The sequence below is a fragment of the Poecilia formosa genome, unplaced genomic scaffold (assembly GCF_000485575.1).
Source record: "Poecilia formosa unplaced genomic scaffold, Poecilia_formosa-5.1.2 Scaffold61, whole genome shotgun sequence".
Lineage (NCBI taxonomy): Eukaryota > Metazoa > Chordata > Actinopteri > Cyprinodontiformes > Poeciliidae > Poecilia > Poecilia formosa.
In genome coordinates, this window is record NW_006800000.1 from 2,687,496 (window position 1) to 2,713,194 (window position 25,699).

General features: G+C 37.7%; 1 protein-coding gene across 1 annotated transcript in view; it reads left to right on the forward strand.

Annotated features, from left to right (window-relative positions):
- Positions 1-25,699, forward strand: part of cpne7 (copine VII) — a 41,205-nt gene that overhangs the window by 4,157 nt on the left and 11,349 nt on the right. Inside the window, exons 4-12 of the mRNA XM_007554143.2 lie at positions 4,191-4,373; positions 4,632-4,706; positions 10,081-10,155; positions 14,356-14,439; positions 15,010-15,099; positions 16,173-16,271; positions 16,486-16,572; positions 16,935-16,994; positions 18,376-18,509. Of these exons, the coding sequence (XP_007554205.1) occupies positions 4,191-4,373; positions 4,632-4,706; positions 10,081-10,155; positions 14,356-14,439; positions 15,010-15,099; positions 16,173-16,271; positions 16,486-16,572; positions 16,935-16,994; positions 18,376-18,509 (887 nt within the window). The remainder of the gene's footprint in view (positions 1-4,190; positions 4,374-4,631; positions 4,707-10,080; positions 10,156-14,355; positions 14,440-15,009; positions 15,100-16,172; positions 16,272-16,485; positions 16,573-16,934; positions 16,995-18,375; positions 18,510-25,699) is intronic.

Genomic DNA, 25,699 nt, shown 5'->3' on the forward strand with positions numbered 1-25,699 from the left:
CCCATTTGTCTAACTTGTGACGGTAAGCACTTGTTGTCTGACACTCTGCTGTCAAATCCCTCACATCTGGGAGGTACCTCTGCTTGTGTAAACTGTTTACTTACGTCAATAACTGAGTAAGCAGCAGAGCCCACTCACATCCCCAGCATATAAGCCTCTTTTTCTTTTTTTTTACCCCTCTGCGCTTATGCTTGTATTGGCCACGGCAATTTGAAAAAGAGCACTTATCTCATTAGGACATATAAGACAGGGCAGATGATGATGATTATGTGACTTTATGAAATTTTGTGCAGCCACCAACCATTCCCCCCCCACACCCCCTTTTTGCTCCTTGCGTGTGTGTGCTCCCGGGAGTTCACCCAAATCCGATCTGTTTGTTGGTGTTTCATAATGTTGGACCCTCCTGCTGGAGCTCATTACAGAAACACATTTCTCATGTGAGGGTTGTCTCTTTATGGATGGCTCCGGCCTCACACCAGCAACAAGCCGGCAGCACAGGCTTCATTACAATCCGCCTTATATGATTCTGATTATTCTTCATCAGCAAACAGACTCGCTCCAAATCTGTGCATGCAGATGGCGCAGAGAGAGAGAGATAGCTGGAAAAAAAAACAAACAAAAAAAAACATTAAGTGCTAATGGCACAAATGAAGCTGGTTGTTAATTTGTTTCTATGCAATGTTTGTTCGCACGGATGGGTGTTTATCCAGAGTTCCTACTAACACCAAGTCTCAGTATTCTTAAAACAAATACACCTGTTGTTTTTGTTGTTTTATTCAAGCAAGTCAAATTAATGTGCAGTGTTACTTTTACACAATATGAGTAGTAGAAAGTTGGTAAGCCTTTCAGTGTAGAGTTTACATTTTCATTTTCCCTCGAAACTCGCTAACATGTACGGAAAAAAGAAGATTGCAGGCAAAAGCCAAAGGCTCAAAACTACAGAACCAAAAAAAAAAAAAAAAATAGAAGGTCTGCACTTCAATCAAATCACTTGCTACTCAAGTGTTTGGGGGCAAATGCTTATTCTCAGCATGTTGCAAATTTTCAATCAAGTGGTACAAATTTGAATCAAAATCATAAACGTCAAGTGTATTGCATTGAACAAAGACAGCGGAGTGAGATATTTCTAGATGCTAAGTGCTGTTATAGAAAGAGATGTATGGATGCATTCATGCAAGTAGGAGGCCTTTTGTTGTTTTGTTCCTCTTGGAGGGTTGGATCAGTACCAGTATAGAGCCATTCACTCTGACTCATTAGCATATTACAAGAAAGAGGCATTATTATATGATCACCACGACTGATGCCAGGGAGAGTGGGTGGATGAGTGAATGTCCATCCATCCATCCATCCATCCATCCATCCATCCATTCATCCATCCATCCATCCATCCATCCATCTATCCACCTTTATCCAGTTTTCTTTCTGAAAGCACTCCATTTTGGTGAAAGGCAGCTCTATGCAGATAATTTTATTGATGAATAGGGGCTAAAATATGTTAATTTAAGCCGATCTATCACTGTCTCAGTGAAGTAATTCATCTCCTGGCTCGGTGTTCATCTAACATCCTCATTCAGATTCTTTCTTTTTTTTTTTTTTTTTTTTCATCTGGAAAGAGACCTTTTTAAAAATCCAAAGAGGTACTCCGAATACTTCACATATTTCTTACAAAATGTATTTTGCTTGTTTGTCATTTTCTGTGCAAACCAAAAGGATAATTGCTTTGCATTTTGCATCAATAAAGTTAATGGCAGTTACATAATCATAGTCAAAGTGACACAGACTTGTACCTAATCCAAATTGGGGATTTTTTTTTATTTTGGTATTCCCAGAAAAAGGAAAAATCTGTGTTGTCAACTTAGCAGGTTACATAACTTGTAACATACATCTCTCAACCTTTGAAGCATACAAAAATAAAGCTCTTGTCAAGAGTGTTTCAGGAAATATAAACTAATAAATATGTTACTTCTTTGTTTATATTTCCAAGCAAGATATTGTTTTTTTTTTTCAACAATATCTTTCTTGGTTTTACAGTGAAAATTATCAGTTCAATGAAAACTTTAATTGGAGGACTTGTTTGTTGCTTTTCATTGTTTCATGTATATTTTAGAGTAAAGGTGCAACATTTGACATAAAAATAGGTTCCTCATCATATTGTCCAGAGATATATTTATTTCACTCACACCGATATCAAAAATGTAACTGGGCAACAAAGTATAGATTTTCACTGCAGGATTTCACCACCTTCACATGAAAACCCTCCCAGCTAATTCTGTTTTGTGTGAATTTGTGTGAACAGCAATAAAATAAAATAAAATAAAATAAAATAAAATAAAATAAAATATAAGCTGGTATCATTAAAACTGGACGCAGTGCATTTCTGCAGATAGTAATAGCTATCTGCAGAAACGACGTAGAAGAGTGAGATTTTTTTTCGACAAATTATCTGTAAATAATTAGGTGTTTTGCTTTCACACAGACATGGCATTTTGCCTGAACCTGAACTGCTTAGCTTACCTGAACAGCTTCTCGATCAACTTCTTTCTTTTCGGCTGCTAAACAATTTAAGTTTTTTCCTACTTCCTCCCTCCGGTCTTAATTGGAAGGGTGATGATGGTATGAACTGCACTGCAGAGGTAGACATGCTGGATCGAGCTCATTATGAGTCGCTCTGCTTGGCTATCATTTTCAACAAACGGAGAGGTTGATTCAGGAGGAAAACAACATTAGGATGCAACTACTAGATTATAAGTAGTTTTTGTATGAACTTGGCAAAAAGGGCTATAAAGATTGTTAATAATACAATTTGCTACTGAAGTCAGTGATGTTCCTCTCCCCATACTGCTTTTATTGCTGCAGAACTTTCCTGAAATCCTTGCAGTTTTTCTGCATGCAACCCAGACTTTGTGCTGCTACGTAAGACAATAAAACATTTTTAAAGAAGAAAAATGTGACTATAGGGGAGAAAAAAAACAAACTATTCATAAAAAACTGATCAGTTGCTTTATGTGATGGCACTAGAAACATGTGCATGTTGAAGCAGGAGGGTTGATCTTGATGAATTAAAAAAAAAATTGAACAAAATAGCACAACAAATAGAAAGGACCTTGACTTTGTTCTGAAGCAGACACAGTATTTTTAAAATGACTTTGATTGATTTCTAAAGTAAAATCTCGTTTGAGGCTTTAAAAACACGCTTGAGCCCCAAGAGATGTCTGGGGATTTTAAATGACATGTTAGACAGTGTTTTCCTCTTCTATCTTTATGGAGCGCAGGCAATTTTAGAAGACAGATCATCATCCCTCTAATAGGGAAAAAAAAAGTCTTACAAGAAACCCTTGACTGCTGGTGTAATCATGGCAAGCCGAAAATCTGTATTTCTGTCTTATCTTATCTCCACCAGAGCGAGAAATGAGAGACAAGAGAGCTCTGTCACCCCATTCTAAAGTCTTCATACGACAAAGTCTGGACCTGCTTCACTGACACTGAAGAAATGACTCAGAAATAACTGACAGATATTGAAGTGACATTTTAGATGACCGCTGAAACCCTCGACGTTTCTAATTTACTGGTGGCTGAGCTCTTCTTGGCCTCATAATAGACCGTTTTCCCTCCATTTTGGGAGATTTATATGTTTGCATACAACATTCTTATCAAAGATTGTAAGAATTTTTACAGATCAGGAATACAAAACCTTTTTTAATATTATGTTCTGCAGACTAGAATTTTTTTTAATTAGTTTCGCCCTTATGAAGATTTATGCCGCATAAAAATGTTCAAGTGTGAATGCTAAACCAACATCTTGAGCACATGGGGTCTAAGTGAGTTCATCTTCTTCTTCTCTGTCAGTCAAAGATAGACAAGATTTTTTTTTTCCAAGCTGCGATTAAATGTCAGAGCTCTCCAGCCGTCTCTCGTGTCGTTCCCCGGATGGAAGCTTAATAACATATGGCCGTATATTCTGCAGTTCTTCAAAATAAGTAAGAAGATGAATGTGCTGCAAGTTATATATATTTTTTTTGATTTACACTAAAGGCTGATGTCACAAACAGTCTGTGAAATTGGTTTCAAATTGGTTTCATTTCCTCGCAGTGAGCTGTTGCTTTGATGATTAAACTGTGATTACAGTGGAGAATATTCCAGTTCTTAAGCATCTTTGTTGGACGCCTGATTTTGAATGTGTTTGCTCTCAGCTGGACAGGACAGAAGTAATCAAGAGCAACTTACACCCGCTCTTCGCGAAGGTTTTCGGTCTGGATTACTACTTCGAGGAGGTGCAGAAGCTGCGATTCGAGGTCTACGACATCCACGGGACTCACAGCATAGGGACGCGCGACGATGACTTCCTGGGAGGCATGGAGTGCACGCTCGGTCAGGTGGGCAGACGCCTCTGTTTTACGCATTCGGTTTGTTGATGGTCTATAGAAAGATAACATGACTAAGAATGACAGATTCAGTTCTTTCAGGCTCGTATTCCTTATTTGTGATGTTAGACACCTGATAATGTGTTTGGCTGCTTGCAGGTCTAGTGTTTATGATTGATAACAGTTTCTGCTGGTGATGACTCAGACCCTTTTACACTCCTGCTAACTGCGGCGGGCTTAAAGGTGCTTTGCTTGTGTTGCTTGTTGCAGATCGTGGCCCAGAAGAAGATGATAAAACCATTGCTGCTTAAGTATGGGAAATATGCCGGCAAGTCGACCATCACAGTAAGCTTTTTCCTGTATGTTTGTGACCCTTCCTGCGTACTGAATTACTGTATGGCAAAAATGACGTTATTCAGATTTTTATTTTCTCAAGCCGTCACCAGTTTACACTCACACCAAGAGGTGGTCATACTCTGTGTTTCTTTCTTTCTGAAGATTTTTCTCCTTTTTTTTTTAAATGGACCTCCAAACTGTTTTTATGAGGAGTTCCTGAAGATCAATATCTTTCTAAATTATCCTTTCAGTGTTTTTGCACCATGCAGATTCATTCCTATCAATCGCTCCACCACACAGCTCATGGAAGTCAGTAGCGTCCATGAAAAATTACGGACACTTCAAGGTGCAGTAATATTTATGCACCTTGAACTTTTGTGACATTTTATTAGGATTTTATATGATGAATCAACACAAGTAAAAGGAAACACTGTTTTCAATTTTTCTCCCCAAAGAAATTCTGAAAAGTATGTTGTGGATGTGATCAGTTTCCTCGGGTCAGTGCTTTGTAGAATTGTCTTGCACTGCAATTACAACGGAAAGGTGTTTCGAATGTGTTTTTAAATGCTTTCCACATGTAGAGACACATATTTTTAACTATGTTTCTTTCTTTTCAAAAGAGCTGAAAGTGCATCACAAAGGATGGCAAGCATTGACCAGTGACCAGAAATTCTTAAGTCTTGCCACAGATTTTGAACAAGATTTAACTCTAGATTGAACTTACACCAAAGCTTTTTGAAGGCATCTGACACGTTTTCCTCCAGATTTACCCTTTACTTAGCTTCATCCATTGCCACACAGTTTTTTTTTATCTCTTATGGAAACAGGCATCCTCTCACCATGATGCTACACAATAGCAATCTTATACATGTAGCCAGATCTCGACACATGTTCCACATGTACACGTTTCCTTTATGGCTTGAGGAAAACTGGAAGCACTCATCAACTATGGGCTGCTTTCCATTGGTCTGTCTTACAAAATCCTATTCAAATACATTGAAGTTTGTCATTAAAACATTACAGCATTTTATAAAGATTTTTGAGTTATAAATACTTTGAACAAGGTGCTGTTATAAGGAAGAGAGATGCTGCTGGTTGATTAAGCACCGCTTTAATGGCACTTTGCATCACAAGGCCCACTGTTATAATAAATCTAGTGCAAATGAGATGGTGAAAGGTCCATTCACGTCTGATGGGACTGTTATTCCTAAGGCTGGATTGTTTCAAACAATTCAGTTTTTCAGCCATCGGTTTTGGGAATATCATGTGTGGCTTGATATCTCAAATTTTTACATCAGGCTGCTTTGCTGAAGCTGGCATGAGACATTATTAGAGGAAAATCTAAATCTTAACTTAATGAGCTAACACCAGAGCAAGAATTTAATTTAACCTCTTGTAGGTCTTCAGATTAACGCTGAAATATTAAGGAGGGGAATTTCCTGATCCTTTTGGGGAATGGAAGAATAGGAAGAGCAACTTCATAACGTTGATCCTTTTGCGCCCCCAGTGACATGAAGCATTTATTACACAGTGCACCAGGCAATAGGCAGAAGATAATTATATCAGGTATATCTTAGCGAATGGATGTCTCCTCAGACGCAGCAGAGGCAATTTAGATATAAACAGGGAGGATATTTTTGTAGATCATTAGTTGTGCTGTGAGATACAATGTGAGCTCATTAAATGAGAGTCAAAATAGCCATTTCCCCGTTAGAAAAAGCCTGTAACAACTCAGTGGAGGAAGGTGTGAAAAGTAATCATTCATAAGTTAATGAACCTGTGCGAAAAACAATGGAGATAGCCTCATTCAACACGTGAATTAATATCTTTTTATAGGTTAATAGGGAACCAGACGCAGCGGGAACTTTCTCACACAAACCAAAGCAGATAAAATCACCAAGCGGTGGTTATTAGTGATAGTTTTATATGGTAACATTGTCGGCAAAAAATGGTTTTTGGTTAGCAACGTTGTTGCCTTCCTGTTAAAAGCTTTGTGTTGTTTTGTTTATAGTATTCACAGTGGCTATAATGTGTCATCATTATATAAATATATAATAAATAAATTGAATCAAATTGACTTAGCCATAACAACAGCACTGTGAAGACAACCTTCTGAAAACTACGTCACAATTTGACAAAATTCATGGAAAAGTCTCAGTTATGTCTGTTGACATGTTCAACGATGCATCATGTTAAATTAGCTTGTAGAAATTTGTTTTATGTTTCCAGGTTTCCTTAAGCTCATTTGATCTTAAAAGTAGTTTTGCAAAGTTTATGTTTTTGAAATTGTTAGTTTTGTATGAGCAGTGTGTTTTCGGAAGTGCTTCCTCTGTGTTGAATTGATCAACTGTTCTGTTAGTTCTTGTATCATTTGTTTCTTGTGTTTTTTTAATTAATCTCAGTTTGGATTATTATTTTCCGTTTTGTTGCAATGATGCTGATATCATTGCTAACATCACACAATATTGTTACGGTCATAAACTTGCTCAACTGGGAAGCAAAACTAACAATAAACAATAAAATGCCTAAAATTGGACAGAGGTGCAGTGCAGTGGACTCTAGAAACAAATTCAGCAAAAGTTTTTCATTACTTTTGTACAAACGTAAGAAAAAAATAAACAACCAAATAAATTGTTGCAGTTCATTACATTGATATATTCAGCAATGTGAATTTGATTCTATATATTGTGTTTTCTGTTCTTGACTGGCTTTGTTCAACATGTACAACAAGTAACTTTATTTTATTTGGCTTTCTTCACCAACAACATGTCAGCTTAAAAAAAACTGAATTTTACTGCTTTTCTGTTTTTTTTCCTTAATTTCCTGCTATCTGTTTTATGATGCTTCCAGTTTTTGAATGCAATCAGGTATTCAGTCTGTCCAGTTCCTTTTAGCATTTTTAAAGCAGAAATATTTAAATTATAAGGTCAGGGAAAAAATATTTCTGTCCAGATTTTACTGCCAGGTGCCCCAGTACTCTTTGATTAGTGGGAAAGTGATCTGTCAGAACCCACACATGTTATGAGATTTTTTTTTTATTTCACCCCAGAGCCTAAGACTAAAAGTTATAGTAATTGTTTGGCAACTTAGGGAAGTATGAACTGTACCATCGCAAATCAAAATTCACCACATTAGCAGATGAGCATAAATATGTGTCTGTTCTTTAAAGGACTAAATCTAACCAAATGTATAGTTTATAAGTATGTGATCAAGGAGATAAAATACTCAAATAAAACACACACACACACACACATTTGAAAACAACATATGAGGCACACATCAGCTCTGCTGCTTACTTACAAAGAAATGTTTGCATGGAAGCAGCAAAACTTTTTTCTCTTTCTTTTTTTAACTACCTCGGTGTCTCTGCCTTACTCAGAAAATCAAACCCTGAGCCAGGCACAATCCCAGCCTTCATCACGAACAAGCAAAACCTCATTTTAACTACAGAGACTCAGTCCCAGCAAAGACAGAAATTTCAGAATACACAATATTCTACCTCCTGTACCTTCATGTTTTACAAAACTGTTCATCTTCCCTTGTTGCTCATTGCAATGTCTTGTTATGCTTTCTGATAAAAAAAAAACAAAAAAAAACAAGTTTTCCACTATGCAAGTCATCACTGTCAGGTTTTGTCTGGGTTCGGTCATGCTTGCTGCACAGCTCCACTTCCTGAAGCTTGATGTCAGGTTTCTGTCAGTCTCTCACAGCCGAGCAGAGAACAAACTGAGGTTCTGAGCGTGGGAGAAAAGCAGCACAGTGGGAGCAGCAGAGGGTGCTCGCTGATTCTCGAAAACCACAGGCCCAAACTTTTTTCTTTTGAGCAAGTTTAAAGAAAGAAAACAGGAAGCTTTTAGAAGCCAAGTTTCCAACAGCTTTACTCTTCTGCTCTGGACAGTCCACTTTCGACTTCTTCATGATTTATAGATGCAGGTTGAGACTGTTACCTGTGGGAGTGGGGGTCTCGCAGTTTTCCGCTAATGGCTTCCCATTTTGGTAGGACATGCAGTCAAGCTAAGTAAAAGCATTTCAAAATTTCACCTGAATTAACTTGTCAATGTGATGAAAAGTGCAGGAATTAAATAGGGGTTCAAAGGTGTGGAGCTGTGAAAATATGCCTTTAACTTCCATTGAAATTTCTCTAAAACACATTTTTAAAGCATCATGACAGCAAACACAGCCATGGGTAAACTAAACACATCCGCACTATTCAGCAATGTATATAACTGTGTTAAAAAGCAATAACTTATCAGTTATTTTACTGTAATTTTTAAAAATGTAGGATCAAGTCATCACTCCTCTGCCATATTGCTTGACATTTTTTATGTGACGTTCTTATACTATTGATCAATTTTTTTTATTTTTTATTTTCAAAAAGTATTGCAGTTTGTTTAGACGGCAAACCTTAGTCACAGATGTCAGAGGGGAAAGGAGACACCAACTAAACCCTGAAATCTGACTGGCCACTGTGGCTGACCACCCTTAGGGCTGTCAATCACTTTGTTTGTAGAGCACATAGATTAGCATTTCCAAATGGAAACTCCATACTGAAAACCAATTTATACTGAAGGATACAAAATCGTGTTTCTCCCTTTTTTTAATTTCAAATGTTGGCCTGCTGTTTATTGCCGTCTAAGAATGCAGATAAAATTGTAATTTTAGAGTGCCACCCTTCTACTATCTGTGTCCCTGCTTAGCCACTCAAGAAACAAATTATATACACACCAATGCTTAGTCATGCTCCCATATTCCTTTATATAAAGCAGGCTTTCTTCTGTCATTCTTCCTAAAAAAAACCCAAAAAACAACAACATATTTGTCTTTTTCTGAATCTAAGGTTGTAAACATTTGACATGATGGCTGAAGCCAGTGGAGCCTCACATGTACCTCTTGGTTTCTTCTTTTTTTCCAATCTTTCTAAGCACTTCACTTCAATTAGTTAGCAGCAGTTGCATTCCTTAGACAGTTGCAGATGTCTTTCCACTGTATCACCATCGGTTATTTGAGAGCATCTGAACAGCAGCACTTAGCTGCTATGTTCTTTCTTAAATGTTAATAAAGAAGCATCACATAAATATTTTTCCCCTTATAGCTGTAATTTCTGCTTCTTTTTTTTAAATATTGTGGCTGAGATGCTTTTTTTAATAACAAATGAGCTTTTATGCTCTTTCAACTCATATATCTGAATGACAAAGTGATTACTTATTTTCTCCTTTGTCTTTAAAATGTTGGCATTCATCTTTACCGTCCATTAAATGCCGAAAGCGTAAATGTTTTATCTGGGGGGGAAAAAAAAAACTAACAAACAAACTAACAAAAAAAAACAGCACAATATTAAATGAGTCATTAATGGATAAATCTTGAACTATTATTTTTCATTCAGGTACATGCTGAAGAAATTTCTGGCAACAATGGCTATGTGGAGCTCTCCTTCTGTGCTAAGAAGCTGGATGATAAGGTGAGAAGAATCACACTTGTTTAACTAAATATGGGAGAAAGCACTGCAGATCACAAGAGCTCAAATAATATTGCACTAATAATATACTGTTATGATATTGGCCAGTAAGTTCAGTACTATAATAAAGTGATTATGGCAGTATCAATGTCAGTACAACAATCTATAAATCAAAATGCTACCCATCGCATATTGCCAGAAAGGGAAATGTGTTTTTATCTGCTGCCATTTTAAGGCGGGATGTTACTGACCTCAGCTGCTCCGGCCCACACATGTTCAAACTCTGCCCTGGGCACATTTCAATCAAAAAGGCAGCGGGAGCTCACATCTACTTACAATTCTGATGATTTCAAGTCACACTGAGTTCTCCGGAAAAGGGCCCTGGGAGAGCAGCTTCATGGAGTGACCTTGATTCCTAAAGGTGTGGACAGCGAGACGGCAGGTGCATTTTGCTTTGGTGTTGCGGCAAGAAATTTGCAGAAGCTCTGACTGGGAAATTTATTTGAACTCTTACATGCGGGCAGCAGCGATGGGAAAAAATAAAAATAAAAAAATAAAAAGCATATTTGATATGAAGCCCAGCATTTCTTTTCAGGAAAAATGTTAATTTAAATTTTGAAGAGGTCACCTACTACCTTAACTAAACTAATTACTTCTGAAATTTTCAAAATATACCTCTAAGGCACTGAGGTTCACCTTTGCAGTTATTTGGTCTGTCTTGTTCATGCAGTTTCTTGCTGTTTACTCATTGTAATGTGCTGTTTTGTGTTGAGTCAGAATAAAGAGCAGGTATAGCATTTATCTGTGCAAACCAGTCAGCAGCAAACCTGAATGTCAGCAGTGTTTGCTTGTTCTGCTGTTGCCGTTCAAGCAATCTGAGTATTTTTGTTAGATAAGAGAGTTGGAGAACAAGGAAGGAGGTAGGAATCAAAATGGCAGAAGTGACTCATCATCTCTAAAAATGATCCACCTTTTCCAGTTATCTTTTTTTATTTAAACAAAGACTGCTGTGTCACTAAAGATGACCTTGTGAATTACAATAAATGTTGATGTTGCAAATTTTACCGCTTACCAGTGAACAGGTGCATGCTTACTCTTGCCACTTACTCCACTAATAATACAGCAGTAGCGGTGCGTGGGGGGGCAAACGGCAGATGAAACCAGAGGTGATCAAACCCAACATGGATGCTGAAACATTAGAGAAGGCGAGGGCAGCTAAATGTGCCGTAAACTTCCAAATTATTTTTAGGTTCCATATTGTTTTTTTTAATCCATACTTGGCTTGGTTCATTTAAAGGACTGCTTTTTTTACTTTTATGAATGGACATTAATACTGTTTGGCTTGAGATCTAGTCCATGTTTAAAGTTTTGGCCTTCTCTCTGACTGAGTTTGACATCCTTGTAGAAAGTTGGCTCAAAAAGTGAGTTTTCCGTTCATTTTAAATAAATTGTCCTTTTCCCGGCTGATGTTTGTCCTGTTGCCTGCAAAAGTGACTTGAGCCTTATGCTCAGACTTGAGTTACACTGAAGCTGCTAAAATAAAGACTCAGTACAGATTTTTAATAACCAGGAATGACCCCAAGAAAGTCTGTAAACCATAACCAACAGCTCTGGCAGCTGCTGCACTGTTTTGCATATTTTGCTGTGAAGGAAGGCTATTAAAGCTTCATAATAATCTGTTCATGTTAGCAGTGGCTCCATAATAATGACTGCACAGATGTCTCCCCAGCTGAACGCTGAGTTAAATGACTTTGTGTTTTTCATTCAGACATTGTCTGTCATTTCTTCCTGCTCTACTCCTTATTTACATTGCAATTAATAGCGTGCTTACATGCTCTGCTGTGCTAAGAATGAACAAGGGTTAGCAGATAAAAATCTTAAAAAATAAAACACGTTGTTTATTTACTTACATTAGATAAATGTTTTTCTTAATGTGATTTTCACAATTATGTAAAGCAGCAAATGACAGCTGTTTGCATGTTTAACTAAATGTTAAAACTTTAAAACTACTGAAGTTGTAAAGTTGGAATTAAGGAGACGAAGTAAAGGACTTGCTCTCTTGACCTACACCAACATAAGTGGCATACGTAATATAGATTCATGAATTTCATGAGAAATTATTTATTTCAGTCAATGGAGACTTGACTTTGACTTGAAGCAAAAATACTCAACTTGGACTTATGAGCACTTCTGCTAGCGACACATCTTTTCCACATTCCTTGGGGCAAATTCACAAAGCTAACTGTTCAGGTTTGATGTATGCAACCCATAATTTATGGGTCTTAATTGACTGTCTGCATATAAATGAAGTTCAGTCGTTCCGCTGCTTGTGAAGGTTTAAATTAGGGACACTGACCAGACAATGCCACCCTGCACTAATGCAGTCCACTCATATTGCTGAACTATTTCAATATTCTATTGCTGCCTTTTAAAATAAGGAATGTAAAACTTTATTACTGTCACTTTCAACAAACTGTTTCACATTCATTGGTAAATAAGCAGAACTGATGCTGTTGGAGTTTTTCCTGGCAGAGGGTTTTATAGAATCCTGATTCTATAAAAATATGAGGTTTTGAGATGGAGAACGTATGAATCTTAAAGACGAGTGAACTTAAAGGCCAAAGGAACCTGAAACACATCTTCACTCTCAGACTGGTTCGAACATTTTGGTTTGTGAGTTAATGCTGTATCTGACCCCTGACCTAAACATAATCCTGAATCTAATCACTCTGGTAAGCCTGTTCTAATAATGAAGGTAAATAATGATCTCCAGCTCAAACTACAAACGTCTCATTGCATCATCTTTCTAACTAACAGTGACACTTTAGACATTTCTCCACAAACACCTGCATTTAATAGTTAAATCACTAAAACAGTTAACTTTCACCTCTTCTCCAGTTGCATTACTTCATCCTAAAGCATTTTCAAGCAAGTCGGAAGGATATGGGCTGTTGAACAGAGAGTTTAATTATGGATTGTGGTAGAGGCTAATGATTAGCATTAATGCCATGTTGGTCAGAGATTAAATGACATGCATTTCCCATCAGCCCATGGAGCTGTAGCCCACTGGCCACTGGTTGCGATGGCAACGCAGAAGCTCAGCATTTTTATTTTTCACATTTATTTTCCCCACTGCCCCTCAGGAGACCTATCTGGCTAATGTGGCGGGAAATGCGTCCTTAACTGTCTCCTGGCGTGTACATCCATGTGCCACAGCCACACAAACATACACACTAGCAGACGTGCACAACTGTAATTATTTGTTTTCCTCCCTGAAGAATCAATTGACCTAAATAATCTGCATAGTTGCCGCTCTCAGACACCTTGCAGACGAGATAATAAGAGGCCACCGCAAGTACTGCTAAAGCATGCCAAATGTGTCATGCGTTTATATTTGAGCAGGTTTATTTGGGTTTATTTACCTATGATGTAAGCCACAGCTGAGCTAATTTGATTACCTGGAACATGATGAAAGATTAAAAAAAAAAAAAAAAAATCTAAACAAGTGAATCTTGAATATTAAGCCGTTAAGTGGATTACAGGGCTGCTCAGATTTAGTTAGAAAAAGAGCAGAAGCTAAATATAAAATCAAACTAAAATTTAGCCTCAGTTAAAAATAAGAAGTTCTCAGATCTCAACATGGTGTACGCTGTGTGCAATAAACTTTATATGTGTGTCTTCGCCTTCATTCAGTTCATCTGTAAATTTGTCTTTCATTTCAGGCAAACTTTCCAACAACCTCTGAATAAAGTATTCAGAGCAGGAAATTAATCTGTCAACTACCATTTCTGTGTCTTGCAACTTTAAGAAAAATTATCCACATCCACGCCAAAATTGAACGGGTTCGTCATTTTGCTGCTGCTTCACTCCTCCACCTAGTTTTATGATTTATGCTGCAGGTTTTGTGTCAAGACGCCTGAAATCAGAAGGAGTGAACGTTTTAGCAGGGGAAGAGAAATAACCATTAAGTTTCAACGCTGCCGTCTGTCAAACTATCTCATTAACTGTGTGAAATATGCTGTAGATCAGAGTTTGGACGTGGTCATTTGTTCTTATGCCAAACAGAACTTTGCCTCCGATTTAAAAGGCAAAAGCTGGGAAACAAATTACTGAAGGTGTTTTAGAAATTGATTTCTGAGAAATTTCACATCAAGTCTCACATAAACCACTGGACTACCAGTTTTCTTGTGTCTTCTGTCGCAGGATCTCTTCAGCAAGTCAGACCCATTTCTGGAAATATTTCGAATGAACGACGATGGGACAGAACAGCTTGTCCACAGAACTGAGGTAGTCAGTGCGTTTTGGATTAATCTCACTTTGGAGTTTACCCTACAGCTGTGATAAGTACTGTCCTTTGTTTAATTAAGAATCGCAAAGAGAAGCAAGTGAAATGTTTTACTGTGAAACGGTACAGTCCTTTAAAAAGCTGGTGTGTCTTCTGTTGTTGATTGTATCTTACATATAAAGCAGATCATTCATTGATCACTATGTGCCAGGTAAACTGTTATTCACTACAAGGTGCTTTGTATTGAATCAAGTCACATCTGCTGACTTCAAATGTGTTTTGATCCACTATGCAACAGATGATTTGAAGTACCTTTGATGACACAGAATGGAAGTGGACAGGGATTAAATGTCAAAAATAATGCCAGAAATTACAGCAGGTATCTGTTTTTTGTTGATGTGGCAATAAATAACTACTATTAAGATCAGAAACGCAAAGCTAATTTTCACATTTTATGTTTGTTGGATAGAATTTCCAGTTGTACCAAAGCGGTTGGGCTACATCACAGAGGGAAACGTGTAAAGCTGTTTTGTCATTACGGTTCTGACGAGCTGTTGTCATCATCCTAACAGGTGATAAAAAACAACCTGAATCCAGTGTGGGAGCCCTTTAAAGTGTCACTCATATCTCTGTGCAGCTGCGACGAAGAGCGGAAACTCAAGGTAATCCTCAGTGAGGGAACTCTAAATGTCCACCACTGCAGAGCTGAAAGTCTGTTTTTGATTTATGTTTGACGGACACATTTGTTTTTTACGCCGCCTGGCCAAATAAACGAGAACGACCAAAACAAAACAAAAAAAGCGCAGCTTAATAAGACGCAATGTATTTGGTACGTTTATGCAATATCACAAATTCGTTTTAATGAAAAAATAAACTGCTGTCTGAAACCATGGTCAATCTGTGTATTAATGCTCTCTGAAGAGCTCATTTATTGGGAACATAATGTGACTGAACCTGCAAGTGAAACAGCCCCACATTAAAGCACTGCCCACACAGCTTGGAGCAGTAAACACCCAGCATAATGGCTGCATCACTCAGCCCGCTGCTCTTGTTGGGACTCGTAAAGCGCATGGCGTTTTTACAGTTTTTTGTGTCATTTCTGACATGATCACTGTAGATTCTCTTACAACCATTTTTTTTTAAATCTAAAGATCACAATTCAGTACTATTGTTTATATGCACTGGACAGCTTGTAACCTTTTTCTTTTTTTATAGTTGTCTTCTTTGTTGTTGTTGTTTGTTTAATTAAAGTCAGACTTTCACTGGCCAGTACTGATTTCTAGTTTTCCTTCAGGCCTCCATCTACTGATCCGAATTTTGTCTGACTCAAATGTTCTTTCAACAAAAACACACGTGAACTCAAAACGCTTTTATCTTTAAAGTTAAAATAAAATGTTGCCTGAATCCAGTGTGAGATTCCGAAACATTATGCCCAATCAAGTCGTCGAAACATATGTCCGAGCACATAAGAAAGTGCTGTTATTTAGGAATATACAGTCAAATAAGGACGCGGCAGGTTTTTAACGCATCGCTAAGCAAAATCAATTTAAAAATTTTAAATTAAAATGTTTTCCACATAGCTCTATGTGCTAGATGTGTGCTGTTTAACGAATGCAAAGCTATTCACTGCCTCAGTTCTGGCTTTCTTTCTTTGGTCAGGCGATGCGCTGTGTAATTACTGTATTTTTCAGAGCCAAGCTGAGGGAGTAAGCAGTGTTTTTTGTGTGTGTCATAGTGCCTAGTGTGGGATTACGACTCCAGAGGAAAGCATGATTTCATCGGCGAGTTCTATGCCACATTCAGGGAAATGCAGAAAATTTCCAGTGGAAATAAGGTCAGTGAATTTAGAGGCAGAACGAAGCAGAGGGAAGTAGAAGAGAGGAGAGTCGGCTGTGTAACATTTCCAACAAGCCTCTCACTTCACGCTGCTGAAATCTATCTGACATGAACCAAATGTTATGGTGCCTTTATGTCATTAGAGTGCATCACTCTGTTTGTTTTTATTTTTTAATATATATATTTTTTGTCTTTCACTTGGTTTGTTGAAGGTTTCGTGGGATTGCGTGAATCCTAAGTACAAACAGAAGAAGAGAAACTATAAAAATTCAGGAGTTGTCATTCTCAGTGACTTGAAGGTAGGCATCAGCTGCAGAAACATATCATATCAACACAGTTCAGAAGAAGCGAGGATGTTTCAGTCTCGGTCTCAGACTGTTGCCGTCTAACTGTAATCTGCACCATAAAACATGTTTTATAAACAAAAAAGTAATTTAAAAGCAGATTTCTTCATACATTTGGATTCACTGTTTTTACAAGCAGTGTTATCTGCTTTCCCACATTACAGTCAGTCCAATTCTAAGTGTAATTCTGCTTTATTGAAGCGTACATCCTGTTAGCGTAGGTGATCATTCTGTTGCAGATCATAAACCTTTAATGAAATCTGTCCTGAGGATTGACATGATGGAAATGTTCATTTGTGTTTTTGTTTTCCTTTCAGCTTCACAGAGTCTACTCCTTCTTGGATTACATCATGGGAGGATGCCAGATTCATTTCACAGTGAGCTGTGCAATCTGTATTTACAAGATGCAATTTTCGCATTTCGAGTGGCATAATTCTGCAAAGTTATCTAGATTTAACAATATCCACACATTTTCTGCATTAGGAAAACACAGCATGCTTTGTTCTGACTCCTAACAGAATTTTCTTTATTTATGTGTAGTGCTACTTTTGTTGTTAGCAGCCTCAAGGCGATGCAGAAACTTTTTTCAGTTTCGTGACCTTTGCCCTCTGTAAAGCTTCTTCTCCTGTTGTTGCTGGATGTGGTGAAAGCAGCTATTTGCATGCACAATGTATGGGAGCTGTAGCTTTTCTTCAGCCTATGTAGGAGTAAAATATTGAAGTATTTACCTTCGATCATAATTTGTTCCAATAAATTCAAGATTATTCTGGCTTTCCTTACTGCTAAAATATTTTCTCGCAAACAACATAAAGGTCTGCCAAGTGTACCGATAATAGGTTCTGTCAAACAACGCCTATATCAATGTTTGTAAATCAATTCGTGTAGCTGTCTAATTTTTATCAATGATTAATTTGTGAGCTTTCCATTGAGCAATCTGCCTGCAAAAAAGCACAAGTAGACTCCTGTAAATTTTTCAGTTTATTCATAATCATAATTAATTACAGTTCAATTAAAGATAAATCAATACAATCACAATCAAACAATTTTCTAGTGTTAAACAGAGCGAAACAAATACACATACAAAAAGATAAACGCTAACAAGCAACAATGAATGGTTTTATGAGTGGGGGTGAATGGTCATTAATCTAATTACTGGATTCTATGAATTACCAGAATCTAATGAGATTATCTTGAAAAAGTAGATGGAACCAAAGTGTGGAACCAACATTAATCTGTCTGTTATGCACCAGAACCTCCAGAACCCAAAAAAAAAGCCTCATTTTGGTTCAACACAGCTGTTCTACCTTAGTTCTCTTGTGTTTTCTGGTTTATGAAGTTAACAGGTGGCTCAGGTAACGCCTGTGTTTTCAGGTCATGAGGTTCCAATTAACCAATCAAAGGAGTACTCAGAGGAACACAAGCCGTACACTACATCAAAAGGCCAAATAAAATAATTAATTCCACATTTTTCCCCATATATCAACAATCTGTCAGTGGATTTAATATAACTGCCTCGTGAGATTTTTTGACTTTTCAAATTTCCAAAATCAGTTTATTCATATAAGAAGTATTTTGACATTGACCGGAATTAACAGTGAAATTGGTAGAATAACTTAGAATGCTTCTCATATTTGGGAAGTCCAAATATGTGTGAATATGATATTTTGACTAGACCTGTGGTTTTATGTGGGCATTTTAGAGGAACGCCTTATTCTGTCACATTTGTGACACACCTACTTTGTCATTTCCTCCCGTCAGGTCGCAATTGACTTCACGGCGTCCAATGGAGACCCCAGGAACAGCTGCTCATTGCACTACATTAACCCGTACCAACCCAATGAGTACTTAAAGGCCCTGATAGCCGTGGGCGAGATCTGTCAAGACTATGACAGGTTTGTCAATCTTCAACTTCTTGCAAAAGGCTCTCTGGAACAAGTTTTTGAATTGAAAGCTATTTTAGTGGGACTCACAGTAAAATGTGCAACTACTTGTAAACCTCAGTAAAACGGACAGTAATGAAAATTGTCAACTTCCCCCACTCACTAGTTTGTGATTCAGCTTCCCCAGCTAAGTGTTACTCAGCAGCTCATTTATTTCATTTTTTGGATGTGCTGACATACTTTCAGTAGTTCTCAGAAATATTTGAATTGCCATCCTCAGCAGCTCAAATATGTCACAGAGTTAAGCTTCCTGTTAGGTAATGTGGAAGACTATAGAAAATAATCTTTGGCCTTCATTGCACAAGATATGCATAATATTATTTTTGACTGCAATTGAGGTCAACAAAAACTTTGACTTGGTTTTCGAGGTGATGTTCTTTGTGGTATTTCATCCTTTTTATCCTCTTCTAAAATTTCCATTAATTTATCAACTTTCCATCTGTCCAGAGAAAGAAAAAAGACATTTTTTACTTATCAGCTCCCAGAGCGTAATTTGTGCATATTTCTCCATTATTACATTTTATTTTCACAAAACAAGGTAAAGTAAAGGTTAAGATATTTTTTCTGAAGGTGCAAATGAATATACATGTGGTTACAGTTTTTTTTTTTATGTCTGCAACCAGAAAATCAACGGGCGGATACGCAGCTGCTGTTATTTTCCTTTTACAGTGCGGCCAAATAGTGTTCTGATATGACTTCTGTTATTTGTTACATACCGACTAAGTACATAATTTTACATGATGTGTTATGGTGCAAGCCACAAATCAGATGCAGATTAAAAACCGGTTGGTGTTTGTGAGACTGACAGATTGTTTGAGCTTTGACAAGAGGTGGAAAGGGAAATTAGTGAAAAAACATATCTGAAAAGCAAACACCTTTGTCCCTTAGTGGGGTCAGGAGGGTTGCTGGTGCCCATCTCCAGCTAACATTCCGGGCAAGAGGCGGGGTTCACCCTGGACAGGTCGCCAGTCTGTCACAGGGCAACACAGAGACTCACAGGACAAACAATCATGCACACACACACACACTCACTCCTAGGGGCAATTTGAAGAGGCCAATTAACCTGACAGACATGTTTTTGGACTGTGGGAAGAAACCAGAGTACCTGGAGAAAACCCACACATGCACAGGGAGAACATGCAAACTCCATGCAGAAAGACCGGGGCCGGAAATCAAACCCAGAACCTTCTTGCTGCAAGGCAACAGCTCTACCAACTGCGCCACTGTGCGGCCCACTAACAGTTTTGTTAAACATACCAATTGAAAAACCTTGGATTAAAATGAATAATCAAGGAATTTAATGTGGTAGAAGCAAACAAACGTGTTGAACTTTACAACAAGTAACAACTTCCAGGGGCTCTGTTTGATGGTAAAGTATTCTTTTTTGTTTGTTTTATTTATGTCCATTATTCTTCTTGTTTTAGAAAGATTTAGATGATGTGCGAGCTGACAGCTTGACTGTGCGCACGCCTTCTCTCACAGTCGTAGCTTTCAGCAGCAGTTGCAGCGACTGGTTCTCCTTCTTAGTCTGCATAGGCTCATTACATCGTTCTCCAGATAAGATAGGGGCTGACACCAGCGTAGCAGGCACTCCAGATAGAAGTGGGAGGCAAGGGAACATCAGCAGGGTGTCAAATCTGATGTAAAAACCGTAGAGGTGCAGCATGAAGCCAGATCTGTCTGCATGTGTGTGTTCAAAATGAGGTGAGACAGCTGATTGGTTAATATTTGCTTTTCATTAAACAACGTTTGGAAAAATGACTACTTACAGGCCTGCTGGTAGTTAATTAACAACAATTACACCTAGAATGATCTGATTTGGTGAGCGGTCCAATCCAGATGAGGCTTAATTCTCAGATTACTGATTTATGCAGCTCCTCCTATTGAATACCAGGGGAGCATTGTCTCGCTAATTATAGCATCCGAGAGACAGAGAACCTGCCTGGTAACGTGCAGCCGATCCTGCTAGCGTTATCCTTCAGATGTTCACACGAACTCGACATGCATGGAAACATGCCTGTGGGCTAATAGGGACTGCAAGTGTAGGAGGCCCTTCCCTTTAAAGTTGGAATTGTTACCGTGGTGTAAAGAGTAGGCGTGGAAACCTTTTAGCCTTTAGTGAACATAGGTGATGTGGGATTTTCGAGTCCTTGCAGAGGAGTGCATGATGGAGCTGGAGTGACTAGTTTTTTGTCTGTGTGGGTAGAGACTCGGTTACCTCTCTGAGAGGGTTGTTACACTAGCTCCATCTCCGTGTGGTTCCTCTCTGGTGCCGACAAAATGAGACGAGAAGGATCACTATGTACTTGACAGTAAAACTTACAATGAACATGACTTGGGAATAGTCTTCATTGTTGCCTTGTGCTGAGGATGTAGCATCCCCCTGCAAACCCCAGTACATCCCTCATTCCCATATAACGGAGCACTAAGAGGAAGCAATGAAGGCTTTTTGCATCCATCCGTCCATTCATCCTTCCATCCATTCATCCATCTGTGACTTGTTGACTAACACTGCTGCCATATCCCTCCTGTCTAAACTGTTTACTTACATCAATAAGTGGGCTCTGAGTAAAGAGCAGAGCCCACTCATCTCCCCAGAATATAAGCGTCTTTCTTTTCTCTGAGCTCATTTTGTTTTGGCCCCAGTGATTCTGTCAGCGCACTTATTTCAATAGTGCAAATAGTAGGACAAATCTAGAAACTGGGTGAATGATAGCGATTTGAATTTATGAAATTTTGTGTCCACAATAACGTTTTTCACCTTTTCTAGCCATCCGTCTGACCAGTTATTTCTGTTAAGGTTGCAAGTATACAAATTGGCCTTTACAGGCAAAACACATTTTTTACTAATTTAAAATACAAATTTGTTATGAGCTTGTACTTTACATCTTCTGACTTTGCTAATGTGGTATTTGCTTAGCAGTCATGCACATTTGTTTGTTGTTGTTGTTGTTGTTGTTGTTGTTGTTGTTTTTGGTTTTAGAAAAGATACAACTCAGTTTGGGTCTTTTTAGTTTTATGAAATCCTGATATTACAAACAGTACTTCTCAAGTAATTTAGTAATTTTGTCCATTTAAGTCAAATACTCAAGTTAATGAGTCATCTAGATTTGCTTTACTAGCAACATCAAACATACATTATGGGTCAGAGAAATCCTATGCACGAAAAATTTCCCTTTCACTTCCCATTATTTAATAAAAAAAGCTACAGTTCCACTTGAAGACAGTTGATCCAAAACCAAAAGCATTTTTTTTTCATTCAGTCTGTTTGAAATGTCAATAACAGTGAGAGTTCAGCCTCTCTTTAGAGGAACTGTTTTATTTGGATGAAAATGGATGAAATTTCATTTAAAAATTTGTAAATGGATAGACGTCTGTGGGTGTTTCTGGGAAGCAATGTTAGAGAAATGCATTTATGTCTCGATACAATACACTGCATTAGCCAGAGCCAGTGGAAAGGTTGAATGAAAGAGAAGAACCTTTTTACTCATCTAGATGTTTCTTTCAGAGAAAAACGGCGACAAACACAAGGTCAAAGCACATCATATTACAAGCAGTGATAGAAAAAAAAGAGATCCAATTATCCAGAAACCACAGAGATGTGCTCTTACATCTTGCAGCCATTGTAAATAATGTATAATCAAAACTGCCAGAAAAAAAATTGCAGCAATAAAAGTAAATCTGGTCTCTTTAGTTTTGTTGCTAATACAACACAAAAAACTACCAGCAGAAAAAGTAAATACAATGGTTTGAAACTAAAAAAAATGATGAGTTTGAAGTTAATTTTCTTGAACGTTATCAGACTGCTCACTCTGCAAGCCATCTCTCTGCCAGTGTTTATGCAAGCCAGCATCCATCGCAGCTAATCAAATGCTTGTGATATCTGAAAAGTTGCCTCAAAGCAATATTAGCTACTCCACCAGCAATCACAACCAAGAAGAAAAACAAACAAAAAAACAAACTAATCACCTGCTTACACGGTAAATTTTATTCAGGTACTTCATCCGCTCTAACTAAGTTAAAAATATCTACTCCAGTGTTTGTGCCCCAAACTATGATTCTTCAGAGTGTGTGATGGTATTTATCATTCTCTCTGAACTGGAGAATGTGGAGAGTTATGTTGTCAAAAGGGGCATGAAATGAAGTCAATGCCTAGATAAAAGAGGCGGCCATTAGAAAAGCTGTCTGTGGGCAAACTGTCACAGACGCGATGGAAAACAAGATGCGACAGCTCTGTTCTTTATCTGAAAGTGTCAGATTTTGCTTTATTTCAGTAATTTCAAGGATTTTAACATAGTTTTCTGGGTTTGTTGTAAATTAAAATCATCCAGCATCTATCCATTGCTGCTTATGTCTGTGCAGAAATGCATGGGATCTGGGAATTGATCCTGATGGTCATTAGGTGAGAGGTGGGGTATCACCATGGACAAACTCCAAATCCAGTCCTTGAGAGCTACTATCCTACAACTTCTAGATGCATCCATGCTCCAACACATCTGAATCAAATGAATGTTACCAGGCACTGCAGAGCTGAATGGCATGCTGATGAAGAGAATTCATTGATTCAGACGTGTTGGAGCAGGAATGCAAAAGTTGCAGGATAGTAGTTCTCGAGGACGGTAGTTGGCCACCTCTGCTCTAGAGAGACAAACATTCACAAACACTCATTTCTAAAGATTTCATACAGTTGAGCTAATAGGCATTTCTTGGGGATGAGGGAGAGGAAAACAAAACTTGGATGGAATGGCAATAACAGGTAAGTCTACTTGTCGCTCAGTCACCCATGCTGCCCACCTTTTCCCAGTCCTTCCCTCCCATCTAGAGTTGCAGTCAAAACCACCTAATCTGACACCTAGACAAGACCAGGAGACTAAGTTCAAGACCAAACCAATGACAGACCATTTGCAAAGACATTGCCATAATCATACTAATACACTTGCTGCTGCACATAGCAAGCTAAACCATATCATAAATCCAGATCATCTAGACACACAGCCATGCCTGACTTTTGGTTTTTCTGTCCTTCTGTCCTGTGTTGTACAGACATCTGAATATTGTGTTTATGCTCTTTGCATTCCTCTAATCCTTTCATCCTCAGCATGTAGGGGCACACCTGGATGTGCTGACATTTTCAAAGTAAAAACTTTTAAATCATTTAAAAGTTTCAACTGAAACTTCACACTAAGTTTCAGTTGCAAAGTACTTCTCTCATCTAATCATCTTTACCTCAGTCATACACACCTTCTTTCCCTGACCATTAAGGCAGCACCTTATTAAGTAAACTGGTTTTCTTCATTGTTGCATTTTGCAATGATGTCATTTGCAATGAACCCACCTTTTCCTCAATTTTCTCTGTCATTAAAACACTTCCATAACTTTCTGCGACCTTTTGCATTTGGAGTGCTACCAAGTATAACGGGTTTGTGAAGCTCCATCCAGCAGGCTGAATATATTATTAGCTTACAAGACATGAATAGCCAATAGATGCAATGTTAACATTGCATGCACTAATTTTGCAGTTTCCAGTACTTTATGTAGCCCTACAGAACAACTTCCTCACCCCTCCTTACCACTCATACTCCTCTCTGAGTCAACTGTTTCTGAATTTCAGTTTATATGAGGGTTTTTGAAGAAAATGCAGCTCTGCTTTGTTAAGTTCAATCCGTCCATCTTACGTCCTAATTTGACTGGATCACAAATAAATTCAGTTCTTTTTCCTCTTTTGTTCCTGAATGAAGGATTTTTTTTGTCACACAAATATAAAGGACGACAAAAGCTTGTGATATGGATAGAGAGAAACCTGCACACTCGACCTTCGCTGCATTTTACATGCTACCTGGATCTTCATCAGGTCAAACATCTGAACAGCAATAAGACATGCCTACAAAAAAGTTTCATTGAGATAATTTCATAGTTCTCCTTTGTTCCTACCAGTATCCATTTCACACATCATTAATTTTTTTTTTTTGCGAAGTTGACTTCACATTTGGAGGCTCTAAATTGACTAAGTCGTGTGTTTTCTGACAGGGTTATTTAATTAACAAAGGTGCTCTATAATGAGAGTTTTAGTGTTTGAGACTAAGAAAATGCGATACGAAGAGCAAATTTTGACAGCATGGCTGAAAAGAAACCCAGTACTGACTTATCGTATTCACTGGGTTTGAAGCTGTAAAATTCAATATTCGGGAAATGAAAGAAAAGGTTTTCAAAACATGATTTGCTTTTTCATTACATCTTTAAAGTCTTACATGCAAAGAAAACCAATAAAATCAAGATCTAGAACAGATGATAAGCTCTCTGGTGTAAACTCGAGGACATCTCATCATTCAGTTTGGTCATTCAATGCATTCATGCTCCATAGATAACTCACACTTTTAAACGGGGAATATCAAAAGCAAAATAACACATACAGATTTTAGATTTAAAAAAATTGCTGCTGTTATTTGTTGTTTTGTCTTCAGAATATGATTTTATATTTGTTTCATGGTAACACTAATATTTTTAGTCTTTGGGCTGAAAAGCTACTTTAGAAATGACATGTTATGTGCAAGTACAATTAAAATTGTACAACACATTTCATTTTTACTACACACTAAAAGGGTGAAGTAAAAACATCATTTTAGGATGATGCTGTGCTCTAATTTTATCCTGACTCATGAACACTCATCAAAACAATGGAATAGACGAGGAATCAAAATTGTAAAACAGGTGTGCAGAAGAAAGCTAGAAAATTATTTTAAAAACATATAAAACAATTTGCTTTAATTGTTTAGAAGGGAATTTTTTTTATGTGCTAAATTCTATAATTTAAATGGTGTCATAATAACAAGGATGAGTAATATTTGGATGGTGCTGTGTGTTATTAAACTGTCATGTGGGTGACTTTTGAGAGAGTTTAAATACACCCTGTCAACAGATGGGAGAGAACTGTGTCAATAGTTGCTTTGTTATTCTCCCTCTACGTGCAGTATATGTGGAAGTGGTTATTTTATTCTGGTACTTTATCAGAAAGCAGTAAACAGACAATGGACATATTTTAATCTTCAAATTTAAGCCACACAATTTAGTAGACTGGAAATATATTTGCTATCTTGCAACGAGGGAGTCAGCCCAGACACTGAATTTGTATTGTTATTTATTCA